Source organism: Acipenser ruthenus, chromosome 16, assembly GCF_902713425.1.
Source record: "Acipenser ruthenus chromosome 16, fAciRut3.2 maternal haplotype, whole genome shotgun sequence".
NCBI classification, from domain to species: Eukaryota; Metazoa; Chordata; class Actinopteri; order Acipenseriformes; family Acipenseridae; genus Acipenser; species Acipenser ruthenus.
In genome coordinates this window covers 19,700,581-19,724,276 of record NC_081204.1, presented here as the reverse complement: position 1 = coordinate 19,724,276, position 23,696 = coordinate 19,700,581, and the positions used below count along the sequence as shown (strand labels likewise).

Here is a 23,696-nt window from a genome sequence, read left to right as displayed (position 1 = left end):
TTCTTTACCACCCCCCTCTGGTCTTTATAAGGCTTACATATGCTTTACCATGCTTACACTGTGCTTTATTTCACTTTGCTATGCTTTTACTATGGTAAACCTTTAAAGGAATAATGTAATATTGTTAAGCCAGTCGTCATTTGAAATGTATTAGCAATACAGAGTTCCGTTTCCCCCCAAAAAGTTAATTTTAAACAAGCCTTAGGAAACCAAAGTGATTTACAAAATCTTAAATTAATTCCACTCAGACTCTCTTTGCTATTTTTGACATCTGAACTCCAGTCAATTAAGAGCCACAAGGAGGAGTCAAAACGATGGATCTCTTGCACAAAACTTTGGCAAATGTTCAAGAGGCCAGCGTGGAGTTTCTGTTCAATGCTGTGTCCCTGTGGATATGGGAGTAAATATAAGACAGACATCCAGTCCTGGACTTCATTTAGCCTTGAACAACAAGCAAGAAAGCACATCTCAGCGGACTTAACTAGAAGGTAAGCCTGTTACCTATCAATCCAATCCAGCTGGGACTCAGACAACTGGCATGGCTTTTACTCTTGAAGAAAAGTGTTCACCGATTGCATTTAGCACAATCTTAATCTTAAATTGACTCAGCTAATGACTTTAATTGTTTATGTCCCCATACGGGTCTCTTTTTACTAACTGGGTATCGATTTTATTAATTTGAGAATTTAAAGAAAAGGTAGAAAACATGACCATGCAGTTGTAAGAGCTGGTCTCTGGCCGGCATAATAAAGACAGTGTTAAACTAGCTTTGCATTCAGCCTTTTCTTAACTGACAGGATATCAAGGTTTTACAGAAAACAATAACACACAGCGAGTGGCAAGCACACTCAATAATAATAACTGCAGTGACTATTTTTCTCAGGAACTAAATCGGAAACAAAACAACATCCTGTTGGGTTTATGTCAGTGATATCCATTAATAATAATAATTTCAATATGGAATGCTTTATCTACAGTTATTGCGCAGATATAGTTTCTTACCAAAAAGATAAAATAAGTAGCCTTTATTTAAAAATAAATAAACAAATAAATAAAGTATTGTGAGCAGCGTACCCCAGAAAACAGACTGAAATTTCTATTTTTTATTTTAATGAAGTAGTTTAACTAAGAAAAAGCAGACGCACTCCAAAATGCGTAAGGTGCAAAGTACAAAATGAAATCAGCATGAGAAAAACATTACTCACACACTTAAGAAACGCTCACCTATTTTGTTTTGGGTTAAATAAAAAATATTTGTGGAGCATGTTATGTAAGTGTGCTAGTGCTTCCTCCTGAATGAAATATTTCCTTGGCAGAGTTTGCAAATTCCTTTTTCTTCTGCTTTGGTAAAGAAATTCCACATAATGCTGCTTTGCTTGGATGCCGTGTTAACAACAGATGTACAAAGCATCCTGCAGCATGAAGCGCATTTAACATAAATAACTGTATTCAAACTGAGATGATTATTATTATTATTATTATTATTATTATTATTATTATTATTATTATTATTATTATTATTATTATTATTATTGTTATTTCAATGTTTCCAGTACTGATAAAGGTTACGCAAGTCTACAGATATAAAGGTACAAAATGTATCTGTACTATATAGTATTTAAATATGTATCATGCACTGAAAACATTAATATATGTGATTGTTTTTTTGTAATCATTACCTGAAAAAGAACTGGGTATCCTGGCATTTTTCATGGCGGGTACCCGGTTCTGGATTTTCTACCCGTGCCGACCTCTAGTGTGTGTGTGTGTGTGTGTGTGTGTGTGTGTGTGTGTGTGTGTGTGTGTGTGTGTGTGTGTGTGTGTGTGTGTGTTTAGCATAATAAACTTGCATAGTACTTTAGCAGATTAACATGCTTTCCTACTTCATGTGCTTTATCATGCTTTATCGGTTTTTACAAGATAGCGATGATTTTAATAGTACCATGATAGCATTATATTAATATATGTTGTGTAAACTTTTTTAACCGAAGCTATACATGTTTCTTTTCACACACAGTTTATATTAAAACTGAAAAGACATTGACAATGACTTCTTGTCCAGATGTTTTACCACTATAACTACATTTCTTTTGTAGTTCTGCTACACGTGTCTTAGATTTTGAAAAATGTAAACAATAAAAAGAAGAATTACAAATTTAAAAAAGAAGTCGGATGTATCTGTGTCACTGTTTTACACCGGTGTGCACTCACAATGCGCATTAATAGGAACGCTGGGATCTCACTCAATATCCAGCTTTCCCTGGCATGTTTGGGTCTTGGAGACATTCAGAAACAAGAGTCAACTTCTAATTAGTTTTTATCTTGAATTGAGTGCAAATGCTGCGTGCAGCCCCATCTCTCACAGTGTAGCAGTAACTAGGGGGTCTCCTCAGAGTCCCATCTCTCACAGTGTAACAGTAACCAGGGGGTCTGCTCAGAGCCCCGTCTCTCGCAGTGTAACAGTAACCAGGGGGTCTCCTCAGAGCCCTGTCTCTCACAGTGTAATAGTAACCAGGGGGTCTCCTCAGAGCCCCATCTCTCACAGTGTAACAGTAACCAGGGGGTCTCCTCAGAGCCCTGTCTCTCACAGTGTAACAGTAACCAGGGGGTCTGCTCAGAGTCCCGTCTCTCACAGTGTAACAGTAACCAGGGGGTCTCCTCAGAGCCCCGTCTCTCACAGTGTAACAGTAACCAGGAGGTCTGCTCAGAGCCCCATCTCTCACAGTGTAACAGTAACCAGGGGGTCTGCTCAGAGTCCCGTCTCTCACAGTGTAACAGTAACCAGGGGGTCTCCTCAGAGCCCTGTCTCTCACAGTGTAACAGTAACCACAATGTAATTTGTGTCTTTTTGTTTAACTGTTATGCACAACACTGTCTTATTTATTGTATCTTCTGTTTAAAAAAATGAATTTGTGTTCTTTATTTTGAAAAATAAAACATCAATGCATGGATTAACGTTGATAAATGCCTATACGATAATTCAATACGAAATTGGGTGCCGATTGCACTACTACAAGTAAGCAGCTTGTTCAGATTGAGTTTTTGTCCATAACAAAAACTATTTATTTCGTCTTATATGACAGATACAGAAAGTAAAACTAGTTTGAATGCAAATATTTGAAACAGCTGCAAACTCTGGCAGAGGAAAAACATTTTCTCTTAGTATGTTTTGATTGTTTTTCCATGTGAACGATACAAACACATGTTTTATTAAACCTATATGTTTTATTAAAACAGCTTTCCTTAAACAGTTGTTAATAATGTCCTGTATTAAAAGTGATACAATGAGACTATTTTTAATTTAGGCACTGAACCCCTACAGTATTGGAAGTGTAGTTTGAATTGTTTCTCGCACTATAATTCTGATATCATTTTCTGTTTTACAGGAATGCCAGTTTACAAAGAGATGCAACCCTGTGTGGATTTAATCACTGGAAATGACCGCTATGCTTAACAACTCCCTCCCCTTCACAACAGAGGGGACCAACTTCTCATCTGCCAACGGATCCCTGAACTGGACGCTGCCAGTGCCATCATGCCCCTCTGTCTCACTCTCAGATTACCAGTCTGAGCTCATCCCAGCGATATACAGCATCATATTTATTTTGGGGTTCATTGGAAACAGTGTGGTTGTGGCAGTGCTGTGTCTACAAATGGGATGTAAAACAGTGGCCAGCACTTATATCCTGAACTTAGCCATCTCTGACCTCCTCTTCTTGACCAGCCTCCCGCTTTGGGCCGTCTACTATGCCTTTGGCTATAACTGGATTTTTGGGGCTGTAATGTGCAAGATTTGCGGCTCCTTGCTGTGCATCAATTTATACGCCAGCATATTTTTCATCACCTGCATGAGCGTGGACAGGTACCTGGCCATCGTCTACCCTTTCCGGTCTCAGAGGCGCAGGAGTCTTTGCCAGGCTCAGTCAGTTACCTTCCTGGTGTGGACGTTGGCTTGCCTCTCCACTCTGCCCACCATGTGTTTCAGAAACACGTACAACATCCCAGAGCTCGGGGTCATGGCATGCGTTATGGATTTCCCAAACCCCCGTGAAAGTTGGTTTGTGGCCATGGCCCTAATGAAGAACATACTGGGCTTCCTGGTCCCGTTCACAGTGATTGCCAGCTGTTGCATCGGTATTGGGAAGCACTTACTGGGGGCAACAGGACTGGACAAAAACACCCCAAATCGAGACCGAGCCTTGAGGATGGTTGTGGCCGTGATGCTGGCATTTTTCTTCTGTTGGTGTCCCTTCCACATTATCACCTTCCTGGATGTCCTGACCAGACTGAACTTGATCCAGAGCTGTGGGGTGAAAGCAATGATAGACACTGCAGTGCCTTTTACGCTCTGCATTGCTTTTGCCAACAGCACCATTAACCCTTTCCTGTACTGCTTTGTGGGCATTCATTTCAGGGAACAGTTTAGCCGCCTGTCAGAGAGAAGGCTCCCTCACATCTTCAGTAAGAGGGGCTCGACCAGCACGAGGCTCAGCTCCTTCTCCAGGAAGCTCAGTGACGTCAAGGAGGGGACAAAGGGACCCTAATGGAAGGGTCCTCCAGTCTTCAGCCATGCTGCCAGTGAATGGAGAATGGATCTCTGTACTGTGTTATGCATCCCAGTCAGAATCGACTGGTCTTAATGTGCAGCTAGCACTAGTAACAATCCCTTACTAATTGTTACTACACCTTTTAAGTAACATTTAATACTGGGTTATACTGATGAATGTCTTAGTAAGTACAGTAAGGAGGCTGATGTTGTTCAGCAGTCCCTATACAACAGATGGGTCCCAGTTTTTATTTATTAATAACTGATGAGATATTATACCCAAAGGACTTATACATAGCTTTTTATAACTCACTTGGAATAATACAGAATATGTACAATATAATATTTGTAAGGATATTTTTGATTGCATACAATATTTTTAAAAGTAACACAATATAAACTCTAAAGAATTATACAAAATATATATATTATTGTGCTGCTTTTAAAGAATTATATTTTTTATATATAATTCAAAATATATATATAAAAAATAAACAACTTTCATTTGTGTATTTGTATTCAAATAACAAATAGACATTTGGCATCTGAGAACATACTGTACAACAAGATATTTATTTATTTTTTCTTGTCACATTAAAGCTGTATTATTTTGTAAAAAACAAACTTCTGCAGTTCATGTTTGTCAATATCTTTACCAACTACGTCTTGAATTGCAGTGCAATGACAGTATATGGGTACTGCTGCAGTAATGCAGTTAGAGTGCTGTAGCACAAGGCATGGGCCATTGAGAGCACAGTACCATGGTGGTAACACACTGCTTATCCATATGAGTACCAGTGCAGTAGCATATACTGCATACCCTATACATCACACACTGATAAGGGCACTTATACTGCATACCCTATACATAACACACTGAAAAGGGCACTTATACTGCATACCCTATACATAACACACTGAAAAGGGAACTTATACTGCATACCTTATACATAACACACTGAAAAGGGCACTTGTTGAAACATTTGCCTACTATTTATTTTTACACATTTTATGATTTAGTGTTGAAATTGTCGTTTCTCTCCTGCACTGAATCTCCTTGCCAGACTGCTCTGTTAAGGGTCTGTAAAGACTGCCTTCGAGTCTCGCTTAGTCTCCTCATCCTTGTTGAATAACCACCAGTCCCTGAGACTTTGAGTCTGGCAATCCTTGCATGGTTTAAGTTTTCTTCACCCAGTAGTATCCGTTTGTATCCAAGGTCTCCTGCTCCAGTCTCTGTATGCTGTTATTGGGCTCAGCAGTCTGGTGCTGCAGTATGCAGATGGCAAACAGAGGTTTTATTACTTCCTTCTAATAATGATGGGCTTCGAGTCCCAAAACTTCATGCACCAGCTGAGAGACCTTCACGTGCCTGAGCAGAGCCTCACTCGGTCCCTTCAAAGCATATCATCACTTGTATTACTAGCATTAGGAATGTGCTGAATCACCCATTTTATTGCATCCTGAAAAACGACAGCTGGAAGCGATACCCCATGGCAAGGCGTATTCCGTAAAACAATAACCTGTTGAGAAAACGGTATGGCTCCAGTTCCATCACTAAAACTAAAAACATCTGGTACTTGATTTTACTCTTAGAGGTATCCGTATCCACGTTGTTTTGTAATTGCTGTTATTTGAAATAATTCTCATCCACTTATTACATGCTCTTAATGGACATTACTTGTATGAGCAAACATTTTTACTATAAGTTAACTGCTCTTAGTCGAACTCGCTCTTAAAGGAAATTATTTACTGTATTCTTTATTTTGCTCTTATTTGAATTTGTTCTGATTTTCTACTGATTTTACTGTATTTTATAACTGCTCTTATCTGTAATGTGATATTTTGTAATGTGATACTTTATACAGTGATATTTTGTAACAATTGCAAATTGCCCTGGATAACAGCGTCTGCTAAGAAATAAATAATAATATAATAATAACAAAACTTAGGAGTAAACCCGTGTTTTTACACACTGTAATATAAGTAATAATAATTATTTAGTTTTATTCACAGTCAGTGCTGGCTCCTGAAATCACTACAGTTTTCTAATATTAAAACAAAAGTTATAACAGAATAATGCATTACCATTTGAAAATATGCTTTGAAGTTTCCCATGGTGTGGCGGGGTGACCCCGCCTTGTGCGTATTTTGTGTTGTTTTATGTGGTGTGTATGTAGCACGGATGATTTTAAATTAAGAGTTGTACAAGGATTGCACAATCACTTCACGTGCAGATTAAAAAGGTATATTGGTATGTGAGCACAGGGATGTCTGTGTGTGTGGAATAATGGGTGACAGGGAGGAAGTTAAAATCACATTTGGGAATATGGCTGGAGCCAGGAACTGAATAAGTGATTAAATGATTAATTAAGGCTCCAGCCACAGATGTATAAATACGGTGATCACAGGTGATACAGGGTTGGTGTGTTCAGTGTGTTGGTGCGACGTGAGTCGCGAGGAGAAGTAAAACTAAATCTAAGCGATAACAATTGCTACGCATGCTAGTTTAGGCTAGCACAATACTTGTTGTGTTCCGTGTCTGTGTGTTAGTCTGTTTGTTTTGACCACCGTGCCGTTTTGTTTGTGTTTAGTGTTTTTGTTTCCCGTTTGTTAAAATCTTTTATTTGGTTAATTTATTATTTACAATGATAGTACTGTGTGTTTCTACCTGGCCTGACGTCACCACACGAGCCATCGTGTCACACATGGTTAGTGTGCTCAATACATCTGCAGTTTACCATCCTTTTCTCTGTGCATTTAGTACCATGCTCCTCTGTACTGTACTGTTTCAAACTCTTTGTGCTTTACAGTGTAGTTTTACCACACCACAGTAAACTCTTTTATAGGGGTCAAAGTGGAATGAGCAGATTTTGGTTTTGATGCTCACAGTGCTCTGTTCTAGGTCTTCTACTCTCTCTGTGGGCATAGTCTCCTGTAAACATTGCAATTTTTAATAGATTTATTTATCCCATTAACTTTTTTACAGCTAAAAAGTGCATTTAATCAGGCTCCAGGAGATTTACTGTATTTTGTTATAAATGTAAAAAACAAACAAACAAAACAAAAAAACCTATGTTAATATGGCTCTAAAGAAAACAGAAACACTTATTTAAAACAACTTTATTTCAGCAGTTTTACTATTATATAACTATATCATTTTTTTTTTATCAGTTTCACATGTCAATCCTTATGGAACGAAAATATATTGAAATATATTGGCATAGATTGTCTAATACATGTTGTAATATACTGCATTATATTTCTCAATATATTTAAATAGATTGTCTATTTCATGTTGTAATATACTGCATTATATTTCTCAATACATTTAAATATATGTTCATTCCATAAGGAAAGTTATCAATCCAATTGTCAGAGCAGGAACCTGAGAACTGTCTTTTAACTCACAGCCTGACAGAATCCTCAAATGCCTTGGTTTAAAATGGGACTTCACATACACTTGCACTGATGGCGTGGAATATCTGACTTTAATGATCTGTTGGATTTGGGTATTGTACTCATAGCCCAGTATCAAAATCAGTAACGTACACCAAAGATAAATGGGTTTGTTTGTTCCCGGGGGGAGTACTCTGCTGCTGGCTGTATCGGTCGCCCCTGTGGCACTCCAGGTAGGGACCCCAGTCAGGGGTTGGGGAGCACACCTTCCTGATGCGCTGCTCGGACCGGAGAAGAGGGACACAGTTACAAAAACAGCTGCATTCACATATACAAAGATTTTCTTCTAAAAAGTTTGCATTTAATAAGAAACACTGGTAACAATTTATTTTGCTTAGTATTTAACAAATATATAATTATTCCATTTTTTTTTTTTATTTAAAGTTCAGTTCCATGTTAATATATAGTCAATAGATATGCAATAGGACTGCCTGTGTGTGTCCACCGTTAGACTGTGGTAATAATTTTAAATGAGTTTAGGAAGACCACATTAATATCTCAAATTATGTATATATATATATATATATATATATATATATATATATATATATATATATATATATATATATAATTAATACATTAGCTGAATTCAGAAGTTCTTAACATAAATGCTAAAACGATATCTTAATTATACTCTCTGGATCTAGTTAAAGTTCTTAATACAAACACAAAAAATATATTTGTACTTATAATTCCAGGTTTATTCAAAAGTACTTCACAAGTGCGTAAACAGACAGCTTTTTTATATAAAGGATTGTGCCGAGTCAACGCCCTGTTTTGAACAATCCCCCCCAAGTTTTAACTGAAAGTAAACCGTACCGGTCTCGGTGCTGTCCCGGACCGACCCGGTGCCGTAATCGTACCGACCCGGCGCTAAAGTCAACAAACCGGCAATGAACCAACCTGGTGCCGTCCTAGTTCTGACAAGGTACCGTACCAAACCGACTCGGTACCAACTCGGTGCTAAAGTCACTGACTTGTCCCAGTTCCGACGTGCTACAGACCTGGTGCTACAGTCACCAAAACAGTACCGACCGCCCTACACGGTGCTAAAAACACCAAACCGGTCCCACTCGGGTCGATATCTACTGTATAAGCAGATTGAGGCATCAACTGTACAACTGTATCTGTATACTGCACTATTTGCATCATGCCAGGGTTTTATCCCTGTGACACATACAAGGCCAGTCTGCCTATTGAGGACAAGCATGGCAGATGTTCTTCTTGTCTGGGGCCAGAGCACACTAAGAAGGCACTGGCTAAATTGCAGCTTCTGCGAGTTTATTGCACCTTTCTCCAAGCGCACACTTGAGAAGCGGCTATCCCGCAGCTCTACGGAGTGCACTGTGTCCATTACTCCTGCTCAGCGCTCTTCCCCATCACCCTCTGTGGCTGCATCCCCACCCCAGGGCTCTGGGCAGCTCTTTCCCACCAAGGAACTGTACTCACAGAATTACTGCGGTAACGTTCAGCGCTGCCTTGGGGCCCCAGGGGGCTACGAGCACAGATTAGCCACAGGAGGTCATACTGTCCATCGCCACCTCTATCTGAGATGGGCGAACAGTCAGAGCTTCTGCCACTGATCAAGAGGGCTCTAGCCTACAGAAGACTAAACAAGGCAGTCCATCTTTGATAATGTGCCTACCATCTTCCACCCCTCCCCCCAGTGCACCCACATTTTCTATTTGAGATTTTCTTCCTGGGATCACCCGGCTACAGCTCCTGTTGTTTCCCAGTCGATGGACGCCTTATATAGGGTACATGATGCGGAGAAGCTGGGCCTGGCCCAATTTCCGCTGTTGGAGGCTTCTATTGCCGCCTTGGTCCAGAAACCTAATTTAGCTCTACTGTCCAAGGACGCTACCTGCCTCAACAACTAGTGGCGGTTCTCTGAGGGGATCCTCAAGCACGCCTATTCATCTAGTGTGTTCGTTGCATGGCTTGGCAATTAGAATAGCATCCTGGTAACGTACCAGTGCCATTTGCTGAGATCCCTTTCTGAGAACCACAACAGTTGGATGAGCTGCTCATTTGTGCCCAGTCTCGAGCACAGCTTCAACGGTTGGGCCTTACGGTGAATCATGCGAAGAGCCAACTCACGTCTTCTCAGACAGCCTCCTATCTAGGAGTGTGCTTGGACTCCAGGGCCATGCTGTCCACTCTGTCAGACGGCAAGTGCAGAGAATAGCCACCTGTATGGAGCTCTTTCAGTTCAACAGAGCGCTCACTGTAGTGATATTCCAGAAACTTCTGGGCTTGATGGCAGCAGCTTCCTAGACCCTTCCATAGATAGATCTCTTTGCCTCCCAGGAATCAACCTACTGTCACCTCTGATTCTCCATAATAGGAGACAGGGACCTGCTGGCATAGATGCCTTGGCACACCAGTGGCCGAGGCAACTGTTATATGTCTTCCCACCGCACGTCCTGCTCCCGCTGTGTCTGTAGAAAATCAGGCAGGACTAGGTCAAGGTGTCCTTTCCAGTCTGACAGAGAGTGACAGCTCCAGACACACTGCCCAGTGCGGGACCTGACGTACTACATTGACAGGACGAAATGTTGGAGAGAGTCCAAACAATTTTTTGTCTGTTATGGAGCGAAGTCCCATGGTCAAGCCCTGTCTAAGCAGCAGCTGTCCAAGTGGATAGCAGACACGTTCAGGACTGCCTATGAGCTGGCCAACTCGCACCATCCAGAAAAGCTCACTGCCCACTCCACCAAGGGCATGGCAACTTCATGGGCTTTATTCCAGGGTGCATCTGTCAAGGACATTTGTAGTGCAGCGGTGTGGGCTACTCCCCATACCTTTACTACTTCTGCAGACTTAATGTCGTGGATCCTCAAAACCTTGCTTTTGGAACAAGAGTGATAAGGGCTGCATCCCAGTAAACCCTTTCAACACAGACAGAGGTGAGTTTCTCTCTCAATTTGTTATTTGGGTTCCTAATGGCTTAGCCTTGTAGCATTCCAGTCGTTCTGCAATATTGTCCCCTGCGATGGCTTTGGTACACTCACCCATACAGTAATGGTTACATTTCATACTTGAAAGGGAAAGTTAGGTTATTATCAGGGATCCAAGGAATCTGTTTGTTGTGGAATAACATGGAAAAACACAGATTTTCTATGTTATCGGTGATTTTTTGGTTTTACACTTGGGGAGGGGCAAAAAACATGCAAGGTTTTTTTGTTTGTTTGATAATAACCAAATCAATACATGAATCATATATAAACATTAACACAGGCAACTTTGCTTTAAATGTACGTAAAACATAACTGTCTGATAAAACTGCTTCTGGTATTCAAGTTCAGTGTTGAATGAGGCTTCAGTTTACTTCACTCAGTATCCAGAGCTGTTCAAAGATGCCTAAAACAATAAAAATCACCCCTAAAGATCGGGTCAACGAGTTTAGGAAGGATGAATTTCATGTTGATGGTAAACTGCTGTTTTGTACTTCATGCAGCAAGGCTGTAGATTACACTCGTAGGCAGACCATTGTAGAACACATGGGAAGCGCCAAACATACATTGAATGAAAGGGCACATAAACAAGACGAGGCCGAAACAGCAGGGGCATCGAAAACACTGAAACAGACCGCTGTGTTTGGATCATTTCAGAGTCTTACACTGCCAAAGAACAGCGTGAAACTGTTTTGTCAAAATGTGTGTAAAAGCCATCGTTCCTCTACACAAAGTGGATCGTCCAAGAGTATGAGATGAGCAAGCACGGTAAGGGAGGTGGTGCCATTCCAAAGTCAGACCAATTGTAGCTGGCTGTAGCTCTATTTTAACAATAGCCATCTGGATGACGAATACTAACTCTGAGTTGAACTAACATGAATATAATATATATATATATATATATATATATATATATACAGACGTGCTCAAATTTGTTGGTACCCTTACAGCTCATTGAAATAATGCTTCATTCCTCCTGAAAAGTGATGAAATTAAAAGCTATTTTATCATGTATACTTGCATGCATTTGGTATGTCACAGAATAAAGCAAAGAAGCGGTGAAAAGAGATGAATTATTGCTTATTCTACAAAGATATTCTAAAATGACCTGGACACATTTGTTGGTACCCCTTAGAAAAGATAATAAATAATTGGATTATAGTGATATTTCAAACTAATTAGTTTCTTTAATTAGTATGACACATGTCTCCAATCTTGTAATCAGTCATTCAGCCTATTTAAATGGAGAAAAGTAGTCACTGTGCTGTTTGGTATCATTGTGTGCACCACACTGAACATGGACCAGAGAAAGCAAAGGAGAAAGTTGTCTGAGGAGAAGTTTAAGGTCCATGGAACTGTAGCCAACCTCCCTGGGCGTGGCCGCAAGAGGAAAATCGACCCCAGATTGAACAGAAGGATAGTGCGAATGGTAGAAAAAGAACCAAGGATAACTGCCAAAGAGATACAAGCTGAACTCCAAGGTGAAGATACGTCAGTTTCTGATCGCACCATCCGTCGCTTTTTGAGCGAAAGTGGGCTCCATGGAAGAAGACCCAGGAGGACTCCACTTTTGACAGAAAAACATAAAAAAAAGCCAGACTGGAATTTGCTAAAATGCATATTGACAAGCCACAATCCTTCTGGGAGAATGTGCTCAAAACTGGAGCTTTTTGGCAAGTCACATCAGCTCTATGTTCACAGACGAAAAAATGAAGCTTTCAAAGAAAAGAACACCATACCTACAGTGAAACATGGAGGAGGCTTGGTTATGTTTTGGGGCTGCTTTGCTGCGCTTGGCACAGGGTGCCTTGAATCTGTGCCCCGCACAATGAAATCTCAAGACTATCAAGGCATTCTGGAGCGAAACGTACTGCCCAGTGTCAGAAAGCTCTGTCTCAGTCGCAGGTCATAGGTCCTCCAAACAGGATAATGACACAGCTAAAAGCACCCAAGAATGGATAAGAACAAAACATTGGACTATTCTGAAGTGGCCTTCTATGAGTCCTGATCTGAATCCTATCGAACATCTATGGAAAGAGCTGAAAACTTGCAGTCTGGAGAAGGCACCCATCAAACCTGAGACAGCTGGAGCAGTTTGCTCAGGAAGAGTGGGCCAAACTACCTGTTAACAAGTCTCATTGAGAGTTACAGAAAATGTTTGATTGCAGTGATTGCCTCTAAAGGTTGTGCAACAAAATATTAGGTTAGCGGTCCCATCATTTTTGTCCATGCCATTTTCATTTGTTTTCTTATTTACAATATTATGTTGAATAAAAAATCAAAAGCAAAGTCTGATTTCTATTAAATATGGAATAAACAATGGTGGATGCCAATTACTTTTGTCAGTTTCAAGTTATTTCAGAGAAAATTGTGCATTCTTCGTTTTTTGTGGAGGGGTACCAACAAATTTGAGCACGTCTGTATATATATATATATATATATATATATACACATACACAACAGGGAACTATTTGTAATATTTGAAGTAAAAAAAAAGGATGTTTGTTTGTTTTATTGATTAATGGCACTGGTAAGCTTGTAACTTGATTATAATTTGAAAGTGTAACAATTTTAATTTTATTTACTTATTAAGCAGACGCATTTATCCAAAGCGACTTACACGTGTTACACTGTAATACAAGGTTACAGTTCAAGAATAAAGTGTAACAAGAACAACAATAAATACTCCCTGTGTTAACAGTAGTACTGTTTGTGTGTCTTATGTGGCAGGGCAAATTAATTTTTAGCCTTTTACTTTACTCACGGAATAAAGCAGACTTATTTTTTTTTATTGGAGAATTTCATTTTATTGCGGAAAACTAGGATCCCTTGTTATTATCATAACCCTGGTTCCCTGCAATAGAAATGTATCCAATAACCTTCAAGGTCGCTGGGTCCATGATGACAAAAGTCTAGAAGTTAAAATGATGATGAGATCTGTGAGCGCAGTCCTCTTGTTCCCTCGGGGGCAGAGCCATGACTGCGTCACTGGCTCAGAGAGCAGCTTTGGTATATCTTATTCAGGTTTCGGGTCTTTAGGAGGTAAATACCCATACTGTAATAGTCATATTTCTATTTCAGGGAAACAGGGATATGATAATAACCTAATGTTCTTCATGATGTGGTTTTGCACTGCACACTATAGCTTTAAAGTTTAATGTTTACTTTGTGAAAATATTTGAAATGACAAAACAATGGACATACTGCATCAACTTTTAATTTGACTTCGCCAGTCAATAAATATGTTGACTGCACTTCTTGATTCTTTAGCGTGACTGTGTGCTGTACTCTACCTTTGAATTTTAAGCATGTCCAATTGTAAACATAATCTATCTTCCTAATGCCTGTAATTTTGCCCCTCTCTGAGTCAACCCCCCCCCCCCTGCATTAACGACAACTTTACACCCCCTGTGCATTTACTTGGCAGAATCTGGTATTAAGAAATATAAAAGGTTCTAAAAATGTTTACAAAAATTAATAGTTCCAAATAAAATTAAGAGTTCAAAATAATTTTCAAAGTATCAGTAGTCTTCAAATAAATCCATAACATTCTATTCATTTTAATAGTTTAATACATTGCAAATATTATTACCAGTTAGGCACTTATCAAAGATCTATGAATTATATATTTATGAACTCGTTATGAGTGTATTTAAAAAGTCAGCGTTGCAGAAAAGAAAATTGAAGAAAAGTTGAGATGGAACAGGAAGCAGGTTTGGTGTTGAGTTGATGATTTGATCAGAGAGTCTACTCCCAACCTTGTGCTTGAGTGTTTATAGAGGTTCAAAATAGATGTGTATTCCAGGTAACTACCAATCAATTGATATCACAGGGAGATTCCTCCCAGAAAGAGGGCTAACTATCTTGTCATAGTGCAATGACACCCTTCATTGTTTTACAATGCTTCATATCGAATTTTGGATAAAATGTCTTTTTCCGTCATCTCATAGTCTCTTATAAATTTCAGATTCATTTTATTGAAGTAATTACTCACATCTATGTAAATTGTGTTAGATCTTGTTTAAGTTTGTATATAATTTATTTCTCATTTTATCTTATTTAAAATGTATTTATATTTACAATCTGTCGTGATATGTCATTGCAAGACCTTTTTGAATGCTTGTGCATCAAGCTGCTTTTAGAAAATGACCTTTCTATGCTTAAAGTATTCCAAATGCCAATGGCAATCCTCTACACCCTTTAGCAAACTCTCTCATGTCCACTCATTTAAGCCAACGGCTTGTATTACATTTAATACACATTGGCTCTATTTCCATTTTCCACAAGAGGGCATAGCTACTCCACATTGGAGTCAATTTCAAAAAAGGATATTTTCTTGGAGACAACCAGTCTGACGTGTAGATTTAAATGACCATCTGTTGATCGTAATCAATCTTTGTATTGTTTCAAGTGTGAAGAATGCTGTTTGAAGCTCAAAACACCAGTGGGGTCCTAAGCCATATGTTTGGAATAGAAATGTCTTTGGTGCACACCAAAAGTCTGTTGTTTTAAGCCTGACAAGCATAATGCATTAGATTTGCCATATAAAAATCCTTATATATAAGTGACTTGGGGGTGAACTATGCATCACAATAGGATGTTTTATGTCTCACCTGAAGAACTGAGCACAAGGAGGTTAAGTGACTTGCTCAGGGTCGCACACAGCGAGTCAGAGGCTGAGCTGGGATTGAACCTGGAGCTTCCTGCTAACAAGACCCTGTCTTTAACCCCTGGACCACCAAGCTGCCATGCCATAATATGCTATAGGTATGTTGAACATATATTTGTAGTTTCCTGATCTAACAAATACTTGACAAAAAGACAACTGTAAAGCATTGTGGATTCAGCAGAGTTGGGGTAACACGTTAATTAAGTAATGCATTACTGTAATATTACTTTAGTCAATAACAAGGTAATGTAACGCGTACAAATTTTAATGGGAGCTGGGAGCTGGGAGTGTGGCAAGGTGCCTGCCCCTTTTATATTATATTATATATATATATATATATATATATATATATATATATATATATATAGTGTTTGTGTGTGGACGGATGAAAGCCGTCCGACTTTGTTATTTATTGTTTGAGACCAGTGAAAAGCCGGTCTCGTAAAGTGTAGCTGGCATGGATGGGGATGAATCTAAATAGCTTGTGGGAATGTGGCTGAAGCCTTAATAAGGTAATTATTTCATGGGTAATTAAGGCTCCAGCCACAGTATAAAAGACCCACCCAGAGTTTAGGAGAGAATTAAGGAGTAAGAGCGAATGCTACCAGCCAGAGAACAAGGTATTCATGGGAGAAATAATTGTTATTGTTCGTGTTTTTTTTCTTTGGCCAATGTGCCCTTTGCTTTAGTGTCAGTGTTTGTGTTGTGTTTAACTTCTTTAATAAATACATGCGCAGCAGCGCAGTTTTTCCCGCAGCTACCTTTGTTTTTTGTACTGCTTCCTGGACCTGACATCACCACCCACACGCACCACTCAAGCCATCCAGGACAATTAGTTGCAAAAAATAAGAGCTTGTCTCGTTACCTTGTCACTGTTGTACACCTACATTGTTGGTCTTTTATTTTTTTTTTAGGGTTAGGGCAGGGTTAGTTTCAGTTCAGTTGTAACTGTAAATGTGTGGTCTTTATTGTATTTTCAGTCAGCATGACATGCCATCAAACTGGAAACAATAGCAACTCGTCTTACAGCAGTCCTTAAAGACATAACTGCTGTATTCCTTTAACATATAGATATCCTGAACACAACAGCTTTCATTGGGAGCTTAATGAAGTCATATCAGAGGTCCCGACAGGTAAATAAACAGCTTCTTCAGTAACCTAAGCTCCTTTTGATGCAATACAACAAGGACTATTTAGATTTATAAACAAAATGTTTGAAACAGTTGGACAATTTATGCTTTGAAGAACTCAAATTGCATGGATACGAAAAAACACTAAAGTGTATTTGATGTATGTATATATAGGGGAAGGCATCAGCAGGGCTGGTAGGTGAGGTAATCACACACAAAGACATAAGCCCGATATACGCTCCTTGCAATGGAGCCGGCTCTTTTGTACAGAGGTATCGGCTACAATACATATATATATATATATATATATATATATATATATATATATATATATATATATATATATATATATATATATATATATATGCATACATACACACACATGTATCTGAAAAATTCATTTGTGTATATTACGTTAAGTAACGTGACTTTTTTTTTCAGTGACGTGCCCAACACTGGGCTAGGGCAGGAATAATACTGATATCTTGTCATTTTCATATGATTACATTTCATTGTTGCATACAGTATCTATTGCTGGGAACTGAAATTCTATAGATGGGTAATTGCATACCAATGAAATACTTATTTGTAGCACACAAACCCGGCTATTATGTAGCATTTACATAAATTGAATACTGCAATTTTAATACCAACTGTTTTTATTTTTCACTACTTTTTTTTTTTTTGATTATGCAAATATTTCAAATAATGTCCTACACATCAGCTGCTGCATCCTGGTACCTTTGTTGTAGGCCACATGGTCTGTTTGGGGGCATTTGAGTGGCTGTCAACTTCTGAGATCTACAGCATAGTCCACAATGAAGTATAAAATATGAACAAAAGAAGTGATAATATAGCTGGTGCTAATACGAAGCTTGAAGACATTGAGAAAGACATTAGGCATGTTTTTTTTTCTTTCTGTATGACTACATAAACCATAATTGAAATATGCCAGTAAACATACATCCCCAAAACTGAAACATGTTAAAGAACTTACCTGGCACAAGTTGCCTTCAGCTTTGACAATCTTAACAACAGCAACGATGGGAATCCAGACCAGTATGAAGGCAATCATGCACCAGCCCATGGCCACCCCCCAGGTCGGGTACTGCACTGTCCCATATGAGGGCGAGGTGAAGGTCACCAGGGACCAGATCAGGACTGCCTGTTTACAGAGATACCACGTCAAGAAAACAGCCTTCATAAATTCAACCTCCACCTGCTAATAACTAATAACACTGATGACTAACGTCCTTCGTCATGTAGAATCTACAGAAAACTGTTGCGTCGTCAACAAAACCACAGTCAGAACAATTCAACAGAAGACAAAGATAACCTGGAATACGATTTCTTCCATATAGGATGATGAACTCCACACAGTGCGAACACCTGGTCTCCATGTTGCTTGGTCAGGAGGAATAAACTGATCTCTTACCCAGAGATCATTGATATAATCTTTCTCTGCACCAAAGCCCATGTCACTTCCTCCATAAAAGCCCACGTCACCACCAATCATTGTCCAAATTTTGAAAATAAGAACAGTAAAGAGGGGAAAGGAGGGTGTGATATAGGTGTGTGGAGTTCATCATCCTACGAAGAAACCATATTACAGGTAATCTTCATCTTCTTACCTCTTCTGATGAACTCCACACAGAGTGAACCTATACCAAAGCATTGAGCAATAGGGTGGTTTGTAGAAGTTACTAGAGGAAGACACAGAAAACATAGAGTAAAGCAGGCTGAAAACAAGACTTATTAAAGTTGTAACGCTAACACATTCAGAGGAGGCCCAGGTAGCAGTGGCAGATGTCCTGTATTGGGCATATTTTAGTTTTGCCCCTATGTCAACTGACCTTACCCTGTGGATTTTAATGGATACTGAAGATAGTTTCCTTCCAAGGCTGTAACAGAACTTGATGCAGAATGAGATGCAGATCAAATGTGTCTGTTTGGAGACAGTTCTGCCCTGGTTTTGAGATCCCTCTACTGACATCGCAGTCACTAGAAATGCAGTGACATTTTTATTTCCTGTGGCCAGGGTCTGAATTGTGGTAACCTAAATAGTTAAATATGGCCTGAGGCTCGATGTGTTTCCTTTGGGTCTCAGGTGGTAGCCCCATCAAACACTCTAGACACCCTAGGATGGGACCTACAGCGTGACATTCCCAGCCAGGTAGCATGTTGGAGATTGCAGCAATATGAACATTAATGGAGGGTAGGTAGAACCCATGTGAAACAGGTAGCTGAGGCATGATAATAAATGTAGATTGAAAGACTCCAAGTGGTGCACCCGAGGATGACTTCTTTCCATTCATCTGCTTTTAATTTAAAATGTGTTTATTTATTGATTTTCACCAAGTAGAGGTTGTACTTGTTCAGATAACTATAGCTCTTTAGTAGTTACTATTCAATCTTCAGGCAGCTGTCATCAACTGCAAAGTATTGTGGAAACATCGTTCTGTTGTTCTGGACAGCAGATCACTGCTTCACTGTAGATGCAGAGCTATTTCCAGGATCTCAGAAATCCAAAACCTTTAGACCCAGTGAGGAGCTAAGAACAAGACTGACTCCCTCACAATTTACTATCCAAATATAGTTGGCCTATTCTCAGGGATGAGGATGCCTACATATGCCAGCCGACAAAAAAATGGATTGAATTGTGTGCCACTGCTGATCCACGCTGAAAACTGGAGCGATTAAAGTGTTAGATGGTGTTCCTGTGTAGTGAGAAAAAAATCCTCTTGTAAACTAGTAGTTGAATACGCCCTGTAGCACATGTGACAGATCTGTTACTCGTGGGGTACCCTCCGTGCCGAGTATATCCGGGATGCTATTCTTGAGTCCAGCAAGCAGGTTGTCTGGATTGTGGTGCTTATTGATTGAAGTATGCCCTTGTTTTAATTGGGCAAATGGTTTTCAGTGCCCGGCAGATTGCTGGAAATCAGGATGATCTTAGTGAAGGTGTTAGCTGTAATGACTATTTCTCTGATTAATCTGCTCCTTGAAAGTTGTCACCTTGTGGTTCCTGTTGTTGCTCCCAAAGAAAGCCTGATGTTGAGTGAAACTGTGAAGATTTATTTAAAAGAAAAAAGGGACACCCCTATGTGTGTCACCTGTGGTGTTGCTTCTAACCAAGGAGCTTACTGCTGCCAGTCCAGAGACTGCTGCAACAATGTGCTGTTGGCCTGGCCCCTATCTAGAAGGCTTGACAGCTGATGTCCTATTTGAAATACACTCTAAGATACACTCTTACAGCAAGTTTATAGAACTGGATTCATGGAAATGCCGAGAATAGGCTGTGGAGAAGCAATATTTCCCATTAGACCAAAAAGCCTCTGTCCTGGAAGACAAAATTAACGAGTCTTATTGATGGGCTCTACATTTTTTTTTCGATAGAGACAAGCTTGTCCTCAAAAGATGTCTGATGTATGTCTATGCCTTGTGAATGTACTTCATCTATACTTGGTCAATCTGATGTATGTCTATGCCTTGTGAATGTACTTCATCTATACTTGGTGAATCTGATATATGTCTATGCCTTGTGAATGTACTTCATCTATACCAGAATTATCCCGGGTTTAAAAGGCATGTCGTATGCAGACAGGCTCAAAGAATTGAATCTATTCAGTCTTGAACAAAGAAGACTACACTGTGATCTGATTCAAGCATTCAAAATTCTAAAAGGTATAGACAATGTCGACCCAGGGGACTTCTTTGACCTGAAAAAAGAAATAAGGACCAGGGGTCACAAATGGAGATTAGATAAAGGGGCATTCAGAACAGAAAATAGGAGGCACTTTTTTACACAGAGAATTGTGAGGGTCTGGAACCAACTCCCCAGTAATGTTGTTGAAGCTGACACCCTGGGATCCTTCAAGAAGCTGCTTGATGAGATTCTGGGATTAATAAGCTATTAACAACCAAACGAGCAAGATGGGCTGAATGGCCTCCTCTCGTTTGTAAACTTTCTTATGTTCTTATACTTGGTGAATACTTCAACTATAGAGCAAAGAGCAAAGAGCCCTTGAGCTGGTCTTGGCAGGTCCTGATGGAGAACAAAGGTATTACTGTACTCCTCTCCTCATTTTTTTTTTAATACTTGGAATGGATTCCTTGGAAGGATGAGAGCATGGATTGAATCTCTTGTAAAACTTTGTGTGTAACCAGTTCTCAGTGTGCAGACCTGGTGTAAACTGTTTTCAGTGTTATCTTGTGGGGTAGCCGAGTCAGGCCGTTGGGGTGAATGTATATTTTGCCCGCTTTGTAGAAAGTGGGGTAGAGGTACGAATATCAGGAAGTAAACCTACTTATTTCATTATTATGGCAATAGAAATATCCACATCCCTGGCCCTGCTGGAAGTGGCTTGCCTTCCAAAGGGAAGTAGAATCGCTAATGCCTAAAAGGCAATTGTTGGGTTAAGGATCCCACACTGGGGAAAGCACCTCTCACAGCTGCAGAGCAGTATAGATCAGTTGTCACACCTCCCTCCTATGGAACAGGGGATCCTTTCTACTGTTGCTACTAGGGATTCACTTGAGAGGGGCGGAACACAAATAGCACAGCCTCTTAACTACAGCGTTATAAAGGGGGAGCACTGTATATGTTTGGCCATTAAAGTTAAGGGGATGACAATCCTTTCTTAACAGCATCAGCATATCTGTATGAAATTATTTAACTATTGTGAATGATCTTCCTTGTTCAAGGCTCATTTGCGCCCTTTTAAAGCAGACACAGAACAGTACTTTTTAAAGCGCTTTCGTGTGCTTTTTATTATATACAGAACTTGAAACAAACAAAACAAAAACAAAAGCCTATCTCCGCTTGTAGACCTAGACTAAACACAGCTTTTCTTAACTAAAGGGTTGGGACGGCTAAGCTGTTTACCCAACAAAAACACTCTTTTAACCTTGAACACCACCAGACAGCTAAGCTGTTTACCCAGCCTTGAACACCACCGGACAGCTAAGCTGTTTACCCAGCCTTGAACACCACCGGACAGCTAAGCTGTTTACCCAGCCTTGAACACCACCGGACAGCTAAGCTGTTTACCCAGCCTTGAACACCACCGGACAGCTAAGCTGTTTACCAGTCACACACATTTACATCAAAAAGGTTCACACAGTACCTTTACTCAGGATTCACACACAGCCTTTTTTCCTTTTTCACAGCCTTTTCGTTTGTTCCAGCTCCCTGGTGGTCTCTCTAAATCGAGCTTCAAGCTCTCATTTTATTCTCTGTGGCTGTTCCCAATTAACACTAATTATCTCATTTGGGAACAGTCACATTCTCACATGTATTTGGCAGGGATAGGAATTAACCCCATCCCTGCCAACCACCACCAAAACACACAACTCCAACACTTTTGAGGGGCAGTGTGTTGCCCTGCCACACTGTTTTATTATTTTATATTTCATTTGGCAGACACTCTCATAAGGTGACTTACCAGAGGACAGGCAGATCTCTAGCCCATTAGGTCTCCAGACTCCCTCCTATAATGTTGTTATTTATTTACTGGTACGAGACCCATACTCACCTATTTGGGTCTGGTACCTGTTTAAGTCTGGGTCTTTAAGTTGCAAGAGGTGAAACCTTCTCATCCCAGCATCACCCTATATGCAGGTGATTTCTCCACACAGCCCGTTGGGTCTCCAGACCACCTCATAGAAGGGGAACCCTTTAGAGGTTTCCTTATCCTCTGCATCATTAGATGCTACAGGAATTGTCCCCTCAGGACCCCTTGACATTCAGAAGACGGTGAAACCCTCCCACAGCATCAGCATTGTTACATACGTTGTGTATGTACCAATGCTGTATTTGAGCGCAACCTCATCTGGACAGGAGTCAGTGTCGTCATCCAGGACGTTCACTGCATGCCGAGAGTACAGCTGATCACCTGTTACTGTGTTTGTTGTGGTACCACTGTCATCAAGTTAACGGCTACCGTACCTGTGAATAGAAAAACCTTCATACCTTAATCCACTGGACGTGGCCGCTGATCAGTGTCGGCAGAAAATCCTTTTTTTCCTCCTCCCGCTGTGCAGTGAAGCTTACTGAACCACTAGCCCAGGGAAAGATGACTGCGCCCTTGTCAGAGCATTGAAATAGCTGGTAAAACTATTTGCCATCTAGTGCTGCAGTTGATCTTGTGTTTAAAGAGGATGACCGTCTTTGTCTGGCCATGCTAGAACCCTAAGACACTAACCACTGGAGTGGAAGGGGCTGTTACATAACTTAACTGAAAGCTACAAGGGCTATATATATATATATATATATATATATATATATATATATATATATATATACACTTTGATAAAATAAGACAATGAACAAAAACGCAAGCGCCTATTACCTCCGTACCCAAGCGAATGCAGGAGTAATTTGGACAATGATTGGCGGTGACGTGGGCTTTTATTGAGGAAGTGACATGGGCTTTGGCACCGCAAAAAAATTACATCAATGATCTCTGGGTAAGAGATTAGTTTATTCCTCCTGACCAAGCAACATGGAGACCAGTTCACACTGTGTGGAGTTCATCAGACGAGGTAAGCAAAGCAATATCATTATATTACGCAACAATCATTTCAACAATTCGTTAATTACAGTATTACACATTTCAAACCTAACACTTAGAAAAGGGCTTGCATTTCAGTTTAGCATTTCATATAGGTTTTGCATTTACTTTAGTTTAACCGTTATTTAAACAAGGATACAGCCCACTTTCGAGTATTTCTCAAAAACCGCTGGCAATGATATTTAGGGCTTCATCAATAACTCTCTCTGTTCCTGGTTCACATTACTTTGTTTTTTGCATTTTTAATGTTGTAATGCCACTTTCATGATCTACATCTAAAACATAGTCCTTGCTACTATCTTTATTTACAACAGACACTTTTGTCTGTGTAAGTAGGATTTCAAACTCAAACTCTCAGGAACTCAT

At 39.8% G+C, this 23,696-nt stretch overlaps 2 protein-coding genes across 3 annotated transcripts in view; one reads left to right on the top strand and one right to left on the bottom strand.

Annotated features, from left to right (window-relative positions):
- The first annotated feature begins 454 nt into the window (after positions 1-454).
- On the top strand, positions 455-4,945 carry LOC117412500 (type-2 angiotensin II receptor-like). The gene is made up of 2 exons (XM_034903262.2): positions 455-488; positions 3,387-4,945. The coding sequence occupies exon 2, from the start codon at positions 3,438-3,440 to the stop codon at positions 4,542-4,544; it is 1,107 nt and encodes a 368-aa protein (XP_034759153.2). The 5' UTR covers positions 455-488; positions 3,387-3,437; the 3' UTR covers positions 4,545-4,945.
- A 2,706-nt stretch (positions 4,946-7,651) lies between these two features.
- Positions 7,652-23,696, bottom strand: part of slc6a14 (solute carrier family 6 member 14) — a 40,874-nt gene continuing 24,829 nt past the window's right edge. For both annotated transcript variants that reach the window (XM_034903263.2, XM_058988999.1), the window contains exons 13-14: positions 17,756-17,923; positions 7,652-8,220 (exon numbers count right to left, since the gene is read on the bottom strand). In XM_034903263.2, coding sequence (XP_034759154.2) covers positions 8,065-8,220; positions 17,756-17,923 — 324 coding nt within the window. In that variant the 3' untranslated portion in view covers positions 7,652-8,064. The remainder of the gene's footprint in view (positions 8,221-17,755; positions 17,924-23,696) is intronic.